This window comes from Sphaeramia orbicularis, unplaced genomic scaffold (assembly GCF_902148855.1).
Source record: "Sphaeramia orbicularis unplaced genomic scaffold, fSphaOr1.1, whole genome shotgun sequence".
Lineage (NCBI taxonomy): Eukaryota > Metazoa > Chordata > Actinopteri > Kurtiformes > Apogonidae > Sphaeramia > Sphaeramia orbicularis.
In genome coordinates, this window is record NW_021941594.1 from 23689 (window position 1) to 38378 (window position 14690).

General features: G+C 42.8%; 1 protein-coding gene across 1 annotated transcript in view; it reads right to left on the reverse strand.

The window, feature by feature from the left end:
• LOC115416340 (neuronal PAS domain-containing protein 3-like) overlaps positions 1-14690 on the reverse strand; it is a gene marked incomplete at its 3' end in the record, with an annotated part of 76770 nt that overhangs the window by 20072 nt on the left and 42008 nt on the right. Inside the window, 1 exon segment of the mRNA XM_030130089.1 lies at positions 6051-6231. Coding sequence (XP_029985949.1) covers positions 6051-6231 — 181 coding nt within the window.

The window sequence follows — 14690 nt, forward strand, 5'->3', positions numbered from 1 at the left end:
GGTCAGATTCAGGACCACATATGAAAGTGATCTGGGTCAGATTCAGGACCACATATGAAAGTGTTCCAGGTCAGATTTTGGATCGCATATGAAAATGGTCCGGATCAGATTTAGGACCACACATGAAAGTGGTCTGGGTCAGATTAGTGCTGTTCAGACTGTCTGGAACAGATCAGATCCAGGTCCCATGTGTCTGAACGTAGGTTTATATTTGGAGGATGTTTCAGTTTAAGTCTTTGGTTTCATTCATGAGTTCAGGTAGATCTGAGATGTCGGAGTGTCTTTGAACGCACCAGGAGGTCCACATCCACTCAGTTTCGTTACATGATGACACCTTTAACACAGAAACTCCCCTGATTTCACGTCTGTCCTTTATTTATTAACCCTTTCATGCATCAGAACCACAGACCACTTTTAACTGGATCCGAACCTGTTGAAACTTTTGCTCGCCGTTCGTTTCTCGCTGTGTTTTTGCGTCTTTCGGACGACCTTTCATTCACATTCACGCCGTTAAACACCAATGCTGAACCTTAATTGAGTATTTATTTTCATTTTCTCTCATCACGGGGCAGAATTAGTAGGAAAAACAGGCGAATTTTAAAGGAACAGTATGTCTGCCCCCCAGGAAAACACCAGAAGTTCTCCATTATTAGCTCCTCGCCGTTTAATTGTCCGCGGCGTCGCCTTATTTCAACATCATAAGTCTTTGATTATTGTTGCTAATTACACTATTAGTACAATGGAGGGGAATAATTCGTCATAATCGCTCACATTTATCATAATTACCCAAGTTTACAGTCACCTACATTTAATGTCATTCAGAGCGGCCGACGGCGGCGGCGATGGCGGCGATGGCCCAAGGACAAACACTGCACAATGAGTTTGTGTGTGTGTGTTTATACATGTGTGTTTATACGTGTGCGTTTATACATGTGTGTTTATACATGTGCATTTATACATGTGTGCATTTATACATGTGTGTTTATACAAGTGTGTTTATACGTGTGCGTTTATACATGTGTGTTTATACATGTGCATTTATACATGTGTGCATTTCTACATGTGTGTTTATACAAGTGTGTTTATACGTATGCGTTTATACATGTGTGTTTATACATGTGCATTTACACATGTGTGCCTTTATACGTGTGTGAGTTTATACATGTGTGTGTTAATACATGTGCATTCATACGTGTGTGTTTATACACGTGTGCATTTATACTTGTGTGCGTTTATACATGTATGTTTATACGTGTGCATTTATACATGTGTGCGTTTATACGTATGTGTTTATACGTGTGTGCGTTTATACGTGTGCGTTTGTACGTGTATGTCTTTATACATGTGTGCATTTATACATGTGTGAGTTTATACATGTGTGCGTTTATACATGTGTGTGTTTATACGTGTGTGCGTTTATACGTGTGCGTTTATACATGTGTGCGTTTATATGTGTATGTTTATACGTGTGCATTTACACATGTGTGCGTTTATACGTGTGTGTTTATACGTGTGTGTTTATACATGTGTGTGTTTATACGTGTGTGTTTATACGTGTGTGTTTATACGTGTGTGTTTATATGTGTGTGTTTATACGTGTGTGTTTATACGTGTGTTTATACGTGTGTGTTTATACGTGTGTGCGTTTATACATGTTTGTTTATACGTGTGCGTTTATACGTATGCGTTTATACATGTGTGCATTTATACGTGTGCGTTTATACATGTGTGGGTTTATACATGTGTGTTTTTAATATGACGTCCCAGTCCAGTCCCAGTTCCAGTCCCAGTTCCAGTCCCAGTCCCAGTCCAGTCCCAGTCCCAGTCCAGTTCTGGGGTCACACCCTCCAGTTTCACCATCAGCATCATGAGTTGAGTCCAGAGGTCAAAGGTCAGAGTCGACAGCCGTCAGAAGCTGTCGTTCCCGTTCTCTGCTCAGACAGCGTTGGAGGGCGGTGCTGTGGGCGTGTCCTTCCACTCCTCCCGGGTTCCACTCATATCAGCCCAGTTGCATCATGGCTTTTAAAGATGATTCTGTTGAAGTGCAACAGGACTTCAAAGACCCAGCGACGGCGCCAAGGTCGACGCACACCAAAACTCCAGTTTCAACCCTTTATGAGCGTGACTGCAATTAAAAGGACCAGGATGGGATGGAGACGACAGAGGAGGGGCCGGGCAATGGCAACAGGCAATGGCAACAGCAACAGGCAATGCCTTTAAAGTCAATACGCGTCACTTTACCTGGAAATTAAACAACTGTAGACGGAGTTTAGAGTAAAACATGAACCCTTTAAGCCCTGAGTCCTGACTGCAGGTACAGGTTCACATATGAATAAACTGTATTTGGAAGTTGAAAACTGTTTTCAGAGCTTTTATTGACTTTATCAGCTTCTTCTTCTTCTTCTTCTTCTTCTTTGCAGAAACTAAAACTATTATGAGTTTGAGTCGGAAACTAAATAAATAAATGAATAATTCATCTGCAAAAGTGAATTAAGTCCATTCTTTAATAAATATAGATGGTTGAGTTGTCCCTAAATATCATTTTCTTTGACATTTTTAATTTCCATATGCGTTTTTGTTTCCGATGAAGAAAAACACTGTAAATGTCGTAACATAACATTGCGATGTTTCCTGCTCTTATAAAGTTCCGACACATTTCCTGGTCTGTTTTCATTGGTTAATGCTCCGTCCATCCATCAAAACATGGGAATAAATGAACACTTTCAGCTCCAGGATCGACACCAACACCATATTTTATTAAACACATCCTGTTTCTCATCCACATGTATACTGTAATATTTAAGCAAAAACACCAAAACCATGTCCTCCAGCCTTTGAAATCCTGATAATTTTACGATTTTAATCTCATAAAAGTACAGTATTTTTGTTAAATTGTGTGTTGTTTTTTTTTTTAAATGACTTATTCTCATAATATCATGTCTTTTTTCTCAAAATATTACCACTTTATTCTCGTACTAACTAATGTTTTTTTTTCTAATACACTGCCGTAATAACGAAATAAACCTATATATATATATATATATACACACACACACACACACACACACACACACATATATATATATATATATATATATATATATATATATATATATATATATATATATATATATATATATATATATATATATTTCAAAATAAATATTCCAAATTCAGGTCAGTTGATCTGAGGCTCCGTTCACAGCAGGTCTTAAAACACAATTCGGATTTTTAGGTGAAATCTGATTTGTTTGTGTGTTGCTTCATATTCCACATAAAATGCGACTTCTATCAGTTTTGAGTCTGAACTGAACGTGACCCTGAAGTGACCCACATGCACTAAAGAGGTCCTGAAGTGACCCACATGCACTAAAGAGGTCCTGATGGAATACGAGACCACGAAGACACACACTGAGTTTGCAGAAGGAAATATGGAGGATGAATATAAATGTAAATATGTCACATTCAAAGACATAAAGGTCGGATAAATGTGATCTGGACGTTCACACTGAAGTCACATTAAAAAATATCAGATCTGTATCAGACTTAGGACCACATATGAAAGTGGTCTGGGTCAGATTTAGGACCGCATACAAAAGTGGTCTGGGTCAGATTTAGGATCACATATGAAAGTGGTCCAGGTTGTGATTTAGGACCACATATGAAAGCGGTCCGGGTTAGATTTAGGACCACATATATAAGCGTTTGGGGTCAGATGTAGGACCACATATGAACGTGGTCTGAGTCAGATTTAGGATCACATATGAAAGTGGTCCAGGTCAGATTTAGGACCACATATGAAAGTGGTCCAGGTCAGATTTAGGACCACATATGAAAGTGGTCTGGGTCAGATTTAGGACCACATATAAAAGTGGTCCAGGTCAGATTTAGGACCACATATGAAAGTGGTCTGTGCCAGATTTAGGACCACATATGAAAGTGGTCCAGGTCAGATTTAGGACCACATATGAAAGTGGTCTGGGTCAGATTTAGGACCACATATGAAAGTGGTCTGGGTCAGATTTAGGACCACATATGAAAGTGGTCTGGGTCAGATTGGTGCTGTTCAGACTGTCTGGAACAGATCAGATCCAGGTCACATATGGACTCATTTCCCTTCAGTCAGATGTTTCTTTTTTTCTGTATAAACTCCTTCTGTTCTTCCGGATCAGTGAAGGTGTAACTGTCCAGTGTTTTGTCGCTGCTGTTCATTGTCTGCTCGTGTTCTTCATCAGAAACACTCGTACATATTCATATTCACCCCCCACCCCCCCCCACCCCATGTGTCCCATTATCAGTGGGATCAGTCCTTCACATTCATACATGTGTCCCCCTCCCCTCCCCTTCCTCTTCTTCTTCTGTGGTAAATTAACATGACTAAAGCACCGGGGCTTGTCCACACTCGTCCACACTCGTCCCTACATCCCCCGTCGTCTTCCTCTTCTTCTTCTCCTCCTTTTTATCTCCTTCTCTCTGCAGACTCATGAACACAGAGGACTCCAACACCTTTGTCCTCACGCTCTGCCTCTTCTGTCTCTGCTCAAATTAACTGTGGACGCTGAATCAACCCTCCTCCTCCTCCTCCTCCGTTCCTCCTTAAACTCCTTCTATCTCACAGTCTTCAGAGTAAATGAACGCTGGGAAACATCGTCCACACCTTTTCTTTTCTTTCCCATCAGACAAATTGACTTTGACGACCACAAATATGTCCTCGACTTCAGTCTCCAGTGAGAGATTTAACCAAAGAAAAGAAAAAAGAACAAAAAAGGCAAATGAAGAGGGGGGGGCTCCTATTAATCCCCCCCCTACTCCTACTCCTCCTGCCCCCCCCGCCCTCCTCCCCCTTCCTCCTCCCTCCCCCTCCTCTCCACACCCATCACCAATCAGCCCAGAGTAAATCCGCTGCAGATCTAATTACGCTGTCGTCTCCACAGACCTCGGCCTCCGTGAAGCCAATCTTCTGCTTCTTGTTTGAACAGGCTGATGAACTAAGGGACTCGATGGATATCAAGTCATTTTGTTTAATTTATAAATGGATTTTCCCCTAATACTTAAATTATCATCGGCGTGAGAGACAGAAAGAGGCTCAGTGAAAGAGTCTGAAACATGTGGTGAAAGCAGACGATAGAGGGGAGGACGGGCCGTCCACCAGGAGGACGGACCAGGAGGACTGACCAGGAGGACAGCCCATCTACCAGGAGGACGGCCCATCCAACGGCCTGTCCAACAGGAGGACGGACCATCCCCCAGGAGGACGGCCCATCCAACGGCCTGTCCAACAGGAGGACGGACCATCCCCCAGGAGGACGGCCCATCCAACGGCCTGACCAACAGGAGGACGGACCAGGAGGACGGACCAGGAGGACAGCCCATCCACCAGGAGGACGGACCAGGAGGACGGACCAGGAGGACGGACCAGGACGATGGCCCATTCACCAGAAGGACGGACCAGGAAGATGGATCAGGGGGACAGACCATGAGGACAGCCCATCTACCAAGACGACGGAGCAGGAGGGCGGCCCCTCCACCAGGAGGATGGCCCACCCACCAGGAGGAAGGTCTATCTGCCAGGAAGACGCCCCTCCATCAGGAGGATGGACCAGGAGGAAGGCCCACCCACCAGGAGGACGGCCCCTCCACCAGGAGGACGACCCACCCACCAGGAGGATGGACGACCAACCAACCAACCAAAACTCACTAAATCCACTGAATGAGATGAACGAAGTATTCGATCTATCGACCAAACAGAACCTGAAACATCCACACAGGGTTTCACCAGGAGAACATCCCATAATAATACAACCCTTCAACTGAAATAAACATAGAATTAATACAATGTTTTCCAACCAGCATCTGGAGGTTGAACCTAAGTCTGATGGAACCACTTTGAGACCAGACCAGGTTCTTCTGATCTGGATTCCAGACGTGATCATATTTAAAACTCAACAAACCACGCCTCCAAAAGCTCTGGAGGCACCGATTGGTCGACATAAATCAGCAGACGCGCCCCTATATCCTGCGTCCTTTCTGGTGTTGGTCGTAGGTCCTACCTGGTTCGGGCGTTTCCGAGTGCGAGGACGACGAGGCCGACGACGCCCCGTCCTCGTTGACGGTTCCCTGTGACAGTGACATCCCTCGACCCGGTGGAAGCTTCATCCCCAGCTGCTCCGCCATCTCCACGTGGTCTCCAGGGTGGATGTAGTCGAAGACGCTGCTGCCCGTTAGCTCCACCTGCACCCAGAAAAAGACACACCAAAGGGTCAGTGTGGTCCACCTGAGGGGTCTGGGTCTGGTTTAAGGTGGATGGACCTCCACACAAGAGGTAGATCAGCAGGTCTGAGGATGTGGGTGGACAAAGACAAGTCCTGGTCCTGGACTAAAACCACCTTTAAACCACTTTAACAGAATAAACAGTCCTAGTTCTGAACCGAGTCTGACGTTGATCCAGGACTAAGTCTAGACCTGGATCTAACGTCTCCAGAAACAGGTTTAACTACTGTTATTTCTCAGAGATGAAGAAGGTTTTACTTATAATGAGGCAGATGTCGACGTTCATTTCTATTTGTTTCTGTTTATTTTGCTGTTATTTCTTTCTCCTTTTGTGCCAAACTCTGTAAATTCATATCTGTCTGTAAATTCATATTTCAAGTGTTTAAAAATCTTTTAATTTTAATATTTTAACACTGAATGAGAACAAATTCATACAGAGATGAAACAAGAAGTTAAAGACAACTGAGACTCAACGAAGAACGGAAATGAACAAACGGTCCTGCCTGTGGGAGGGGCTAAAACCAACCAAACAACCAACTAACAGACTAACCAATCAACCGACCAACCAACCAACCAAACCCCCAAGCAACCAAACCAAGCAACCAAACCAAACAACCAACCACCCAACCAAACAACCAACCAACCAACCAACCAACCAAACCCCCATACAACCAAACCAAGCAACTAAACAACCAACCGACCCACCCATTATTACTTCGTGGTACCATCTTCACTTCCAGTGCTGCTTAAATAAAATAGAACATGAGATTTAAAGAATAAAAACATGAACATGATGTTTCTACAACATTTGTTCGATAGTTCCTATAGTTGCACTGCGTTAAAATAAAGTAAAAACTAAAGTTAGGATAAAAAACAACAGCTGAAGAACAGCTGATACACCAGTTTATTTATGACCACTGGTTTGATGGCAAAAACGTAATCACATTTAAAAAGTTGGATTAAAGTAAAACACGTTTGGAAAATTTCATAAAGTTTTATCTGGATTTTATTCGGACATTTGAATTTGGATCAAAAGGACGACGGATAAATTCAATCCACTGAGGTCTGACTGTGGTTTCAGCTGGTACTCCTCTATTCACCTCCTCCTCTTCTTCATCTTCCTCCTCCTCCTCCTCTTCTTCATCTTCGTCCTCTTCTTCCTCTTTCTCTACCTCCTCCTCTTCGTTCTTTTCCTCTTTTCCTGCTCTTCATCTTCTTCCTCTTCTTCATCTTCCTCCTCTTCCTCCTCCTCTTCATCTTCATCCTCTTCTTCCTTTCTCCTCCTCCTCTTTGTTCTTTTCCTGTTCTTCCTCCTCCTCTACCTCCTTCTCTTCTTCCTCTTTCTCCTCCTCCTCTTTGTTCTTTTCCTGTTCTTCCTCCTCCTCTTCCTCCTTCTCTTCTTCCTCTTTCTCTTTCACCTCCTCCTCTTCATCTTCATCCGTGGTAAATCAGCTCTCGCTCTTTTCTTTTCTGGTGGAATTGGAATAAATAATCTTCTTTTTATTAAACACATACCGACTCCCTTCACCTTAAAGACTCTCATTAGCGCCGACAGAAGCGGATTTGTCTTCGTTAATTGGGGGATGAGACGAGGGAAACGGTCGTGTTGCAAATACACACACAAGCTTTTACTTGACGGCCGCAAAAACAAACTCATCACATGCATAAACGGATTCGTGTCGACGCGTCTGAATCACGAACACGCTCATGTTAAGGATGCGATTTTCAACGCCGTCGTGAAACTCTTTAATGTGTTTATGTTCTCTAGCGCCTCAGAAATACTGTGCACATTTATTCCCAGTCGCTAATTTGTGCATTGTGAGGTTTAGTGTGTGTGTGTGTATGTGTGTGTGTGTGTGTGTGTGTGTGTGCAGGTTTTTGGGGGTCCACTGGGACAAAGGGGATTACATGGGTGTAATCCCTTTAATAAGAAATCCCTTTAAGGCAATTTAGTCCCCTCATAAAGTCTCATCTGGAGCAGAAAGTGATGATTAAGAAACCAGACTGATGGGCGCATCACACACACACACTCTGCTGCCGCGCAGACCCCAGTGCACCATGGGAGTTAGTGTTCATGTTTACACGTTACAGCGCTAATTGGATCTACATTGTTCTTCGTCGGAATAACACGCTGACTTTTAATCAATTAAAACTTGGCAGAACTATTTTACATAAAGTCACCGGTGAAGCTAATTACACGGCGGCGGCAGCGAGGCGGAGGCGTTCACACACTTTAAGGGCATTATCATACGGCATTCTGGGAAATATCCAGGACGCCATCGACCGGTGGCCGCCAAACTTTTACCGTCACAGACCTGTTTTACAAACATTTTATGCGCTGGTTCTCATTAGTTTCTGTTGTGCAAATGAAAACATGTAAATGGAGTCTTGGACAGTTAGCGCTGAGGCCTCTGGGTAACAACACGCCGGCCCTTAGCGCTGAGGCCTCTGGGTAACCACACGCCGGCCCTTAACGCTGAGGCCTCTGGGTAACGACACGCCGGCCCTTAGCGCTGGGGCCTCTGGGTAATGACACGCTGGCCCTTTGTTCACATCAGAAGGTGAACTGCAGATGTTTAACGCCTCTACAGGATTCTCAGCACATGGACCCAGTGTTTTTATTCACCTGGTACTGACGCTAACAACAGAACCTGAACCTGCTACAAATAGATCAGTTTCATGATGACGTAGGACGTATGCTGCTCGTGCACCTTGGAGGCAGAAAGTACGCCAAGTTTGTAGCAAAGCACTGACTGTAAGTGTGAATAACGCCGTTGTCTTACTGTGCTGTGGGTTGTCAGAACAGAAAGAACACACAGAAGGATTTAAACTTCTACAGAATTCCTGCTGGCAAACATCCCTTCCAGAAAAATCGGTGAAAATTATGGTTGCAGGCATTAAGACGCGAGAACTGGTCTAAGGAGGAACTTCAGAATGCTGGTCTGTGCAGTGCACACTTCAGATCTGTAAGAACTGGACATCTACCATACAGAGGTCGCGTTAACCAGAAATATTCCACCACTGACAGATTTTTTTTTTTTAAATGACGGAAAATTCTGAACGCCGTCCGTCATTTTGACAGATTAAAATACTGAGGGTAATTGTTGTTAAGCTAACTTTAGCTAAAATTAGATGCTACTTTGCTAGCACAAACTGTGCAGACAGCTGAGTCTCCTTAGTTCTTTTAAAGCCCAGTAAATGTGATGGCACTGATAAACACAGTGAAAAAAGAGGGACGGATTTGGTGAAGGATGACGGACAAGCAAGTTATACGCCAGTTCTTACGGCATTTGATGCGTTGTATGTACGCATTTTCTACCTTTCATGTGTTATGGCACGTCAGTTTGTGTCCAGATCTGTGGTTCACAGAACCTGAACCCTGACCCTCAGTATTGACACCGCGTAAACACAAGGAAAGTTTAGAATGTCTACAGATAACACACCAATTAGAAGTGGCGTAAATAATTATGCGAGTCGTGATATTGCGTTGGTTTATCAGCCGGCAGCAACTACAGCTGCTGCGTCACTGAGATGTTTTTGAACATTAAATACTACTAAATATATCTCATTATCATTAAAAAATAAAGATTTGAAATGACGGATAATAATATGTTATGACAGAATTTTTACGACTCTGTCCGTCAAAATGACGGACTATAAAAATGTCTAGCGCAACCTCTGCTCCCCACCCGTCTGTGACAGTCTGCTTTTCTACTATGGGACAGCCTATCCCGATGCGGTTAAGTCAAATTATGGAAGAAAAAAAAATCTGCCAATGGAACAAGTTAAAATGATCTTGGTCAGATTTATTAAAATCAGATTTTCCAGATCTATTGTCTATAAAACAGTTCTTATATCTCACTGAAAAGTTCCTCTGTAGGTGATTCTGTCTGATTTTAAGAGTGATGAGATATTTGGACTAGAAATGAGAAAAATACATTTGGTTTTTTCCAGATTTTTTACAGTGTAGATCTGAGGTTTAATGGAAGAAAAAGGAAAAAACAAACAAAACAAAAAAAAAAAACGACAGAAAACCCAACATCTGCTTCAGCTGACTCATTAAACCTCCACTTCTGTTTCAGATAAAGTGAAAAAGTCTAAATAAAATGTCTGAAAAACAGCTGAACATGTTCAAGGGTTAATGATCTGAGTCCGACGGTCGTATTCATCAGACATTTGTGTTCGTCCCGTTTCAACTAAAGGTTAAATTCTCCACATTAATTACATCCGACAGCAGCTTTAAATATGAACCAGGCGCCGATAAGATGCAAACGCTGTGGAAACGTCCGCCGCTATCGCCGTCATTCTTATTTCCTCTTGTCACTCGATGTCCTTGTCTCGGAGGACGAGCGGCGCAGATAACGCGTCCGCTGTGTTTTAATAAGTTTTATCTGAAAGCTGCAAACAGACAAACAGCAGCGACGGCGGCACATGCTTTCACTGAGAGGGTGACAGGAAGCAGACGACGACGGGGTCAGAGGTCGACAGGAAGCAGACGACGACGGGGTCAGAGGTCGACAGGAAGCAGATGACGATGGGGTCAGAGGTCGACAGGAAGAAGATGACGACGGGGTCAGAGGTCGACAGGAAGAAGATGACGACGGGTCAGAGGTTGACAGGAAGGGGATGCCAACGGGGTCAAAGGTTGACAGGAAGAAAACAATGATGGGGTCAAAGGTCGTCAGGAAGAAGACGCTGATGGGGTCAGAGGTCAACAGGAACCAGATGACGACAGGGTCAGAGTTCAACAGGAAGCAGACAACGACGGGGTCTGAGGTCGACAGGAAGGAGACAACGATGGGGTCAGAGGTCAACAGGAAACAGACGATGACGGGGTCAGAGGTCGACAGGAAGCAGACAACGACAGAGTCAGAGGTCAACAGGAAGTGGACGATGACAGGGTCAGAGGTTGACAGGAAGTGAACACCGATGGGGTCAAAGGTCGACGGGGGAAGACGACGACGGGGTCAGAGGTCGACAGGAAGCAGACAACGACGGGGTCAGAGGTCAACAGGAAGAAGATGCCAATGGGGTCAGAGGTCGACAGGAAGCAGACAACGACGGGTCAGAGGTCGACAGGAAGTGGACAATGACAGGGTCAGAGGTCAATAGGAAACAGACGACGACGGGGTCAGAGGTTGACAGGAAGAAGACGCCAACAGAGTCACAGCTCTACAGGAAGAAGACGACGACGGGGTCAGAGGTCGACAGGAAGAAGACAACGATGGGGTCAGAGGTCAACAGGAAGTGGACGATGACAGGGTCAGAGGTTGACAGGAAGTGAACACCGATGGGGTCAAAGGTCGACAGGAGGAAGACGACGACGGGGTCAGAGGTCGACAGGAAGCAGACAACGACGGGGTCAGAGGTCAACAGGAAGTGGACAATGACAGGGTCAGAGGTCAATAGGAAACAGACGACGACAGGGTCAGAGGTTGACAGGAAGAAGACGACGACGGGGTCAGAGGTCGACAGGAAAAATATGATGACAGGGTCAGAGGTCGACAGGAAGTGGACGCTGACCTTGCCGACGGGGTCAGAGGTCGTACAGTGACATACGTGTCACATGACCATATATGGACAGCAACCTCAACCACATCCAGCAGGTTTAGGGTGAAGTCAGCGTAGACCAGGATCCAGAAGACCTGGATTAAAAACCTGCTCTTACAGGATACGGTTCCAAAACTATGGCTCAGGGTCCAAATGGGACCCAGAGAGTTTTTTTATTGGGTCTCCACTTATTAAAGAGTCAAATATGTCTGGTAAAAAAATTATATTAGACTGGAAAATGAGAAAACAAAGGCCAAGGTTTGGATTCCAGGTGTGGAAAGTGTCATCAATCTGATCAATAATGAATATAATCATGAGGATCAAGTGTTAGTTTCTGCTTCTGCATGTCTGCAGTTTATAAACGTTAATAAAGTTCATGTTAATACTTCAATACTTTTCTATATGTTTTGCTATTTAAATACCATCATCAACATGTCACAGTCATGAATTAGAATTTAAACACCATGTTTTTAATGTAAACAAATGAAGCCCAACATATTTTTCAATGCAAAACACACAATTTTTAAGAAATATTCTACATATAAATTCTATTGTTATTATTATTTTTATTCGTTCCTCCTGTCTTATGTCAGTGATTAACTCCAACACTGGCTCATATTATGATTATTGTTGGTTCCAGGTCAAAGGTCAAATGTTAAATGTGTCAGTGTGTATTTTGTACTCATTTGGTCGAAGGGTATTCACGTAGGAATTTAACACTGTTTATTATGGGATGGATTTAGTGGATGGATCAGAATTTAAACAATCAAACACAAATGAACTGTTGAATTAAAATAATGTGAGCTTTAAAAACAGGAAGTGTAAAGTGTGTATAAATGGACACCAGGGGGTTAAATGCACATGTTTTCAGTCTAAACCTAATTTGACGGCGACACCTGGACCCTCAGACCTGTTCGATTCAGGTCTGACTGCGTTCAGGAACTTTTCCAGATGCACAAACACTGAGGAAAAACTGCACCGACAGTTGAACAGATCTGCTGTTCAGCCTTCGTGAAATAAGAAGTCTGTTGTTTCTGTTACGAATAAAGGAAACAAATAAATCCTGACAAACAAAGCACGAAGAAACAGCCGAAAAGTGAAGCGTCGGAATCCCATTAATCAGCTTCTCAGCCTGTGGATCAGACTTTAATTAAAATGGAACCGTTTTAAAAGGCGCTGCTGAAAAACAGTAAAAAACCTCCGTGTGACTTTGCAAAGTACTAATCAAATAAATTGATGTTGGCTCGCAGGGTTCAGAATTAATTACAGCATTAAACATTAGCTAAGTGGGGTAATATTCCAAGTTTGATAGTGCGTAATTACAGCGCTGTTAATGATTCACGGGGCGTCGGCCGAGGAACGACGAGAAACCACCGACGACGACGACGACGACGACTCCGGTGTCAAAAACCTGCAGAGAAACTTCAGTTCGTCCTCAAAGTGCGAACGACGCCTCCGGAAATGTGAGGTTTATAAACTTGAAGGTCTGGGAAAGTGGAAAATAAACGACTGAACAGGATACGAACGATGACATCACACATGGACAGGGTCGTCTGTTCAGTCCGTTAAGTTTTTGTCATCTTTTATCCTGTTTTTTTTCCTTTTTAAATCATGTCTTAGTTTGTTTTTTCTCTGCTTTAGTTCAGTTTAACTGTCTTTAATTTGACTTTAGTCTTGTTTTAGTTGGGTTTTAATATCTTCCACTTTAGTTTTTACTCTGTTTTTGTCCAATTTTACCATATTTAAGTCTGATTTCACCAGTGCATCTGCAGAATTAAAGTTATAGACGAACAAAATATATGAAACACTTTTTAAACAGAACTAATGTCTAAGAATCCCTTTGTTTTTGTTTGTTTTTTGTTTGTATGTTCAGATTGTTGTATGTTCTTGTGGCCTTGTCGATTGCATGTTTGATCTTTGTTAACTGTAATCTTTGAAATAAAGATAAAAAAAAAAGAGTCTGTCTGAACATAAAACAAACACTTAGCCTGGTTCGGAACGTTTTAGTTCAGCTGTGATTTTAACTTTATACATACCGTCCTTTCTGCTTATATATAGTGTATCATATATGGTTTATGTGCGTCTGTGTTTCTTTTTCTCACCTGTCTGAGGTGGACTTATCTGCTGAACTTCACATGCATCACCCTTTAAATGAGTTCCATGTAGTATTACTGTTCCACCTGTGACCAGCAGGGGTCAGTCTGGTACCAGAACACACTAAGAACCACCAAAACCACCGAAACCACCAACGAACCAACCCTGCGGATCCACAGACTGGACCCGTAACTGAATAAAGGATCAAACCGATCTTTAGAAACAGTAAAGACGACGGTAAAATCAAACTAAAGGACGATTAAACTAAAGTAAAATTAACACAAGACATAGTTTGAATAGAACACGTGGTAAAAACAGTATAAAAGTTATTAAAACAGATTAAAATCTAGTAAAAGAAGTGTAAAAGTTTGTAAAACCAAACCATTTACTGGTTAAATCAGACTTAAATATGGTTAAACTGGACTAACACAGACTAAAAACTAAAGTGGAGGATGGTTTGAACAGAATAAATGTGGGTAAAACCAGGACAAAAGATAATGAAAGTACACTAAAAGATATTAAAACCCAACTTAAACAGGACTGAAGTCAAATTAAAGACAGTTAAACTGGACTAAAACAGAGTAAAAACAAACTAAGACATGGTTTAAACAGAAAAAAAAACAGGATAAAAGATGATAAAAACGAAACCGATGAAAGATCAGATCAAATCAGTCAAATGTCTAAAAATTATGGACAGTTTTCTGTTACATTTAAAAAACTGAAGTCAAAGTGTTTTCTATAAGGTCACACATACGGTGACCTTTGACCTCTACAGG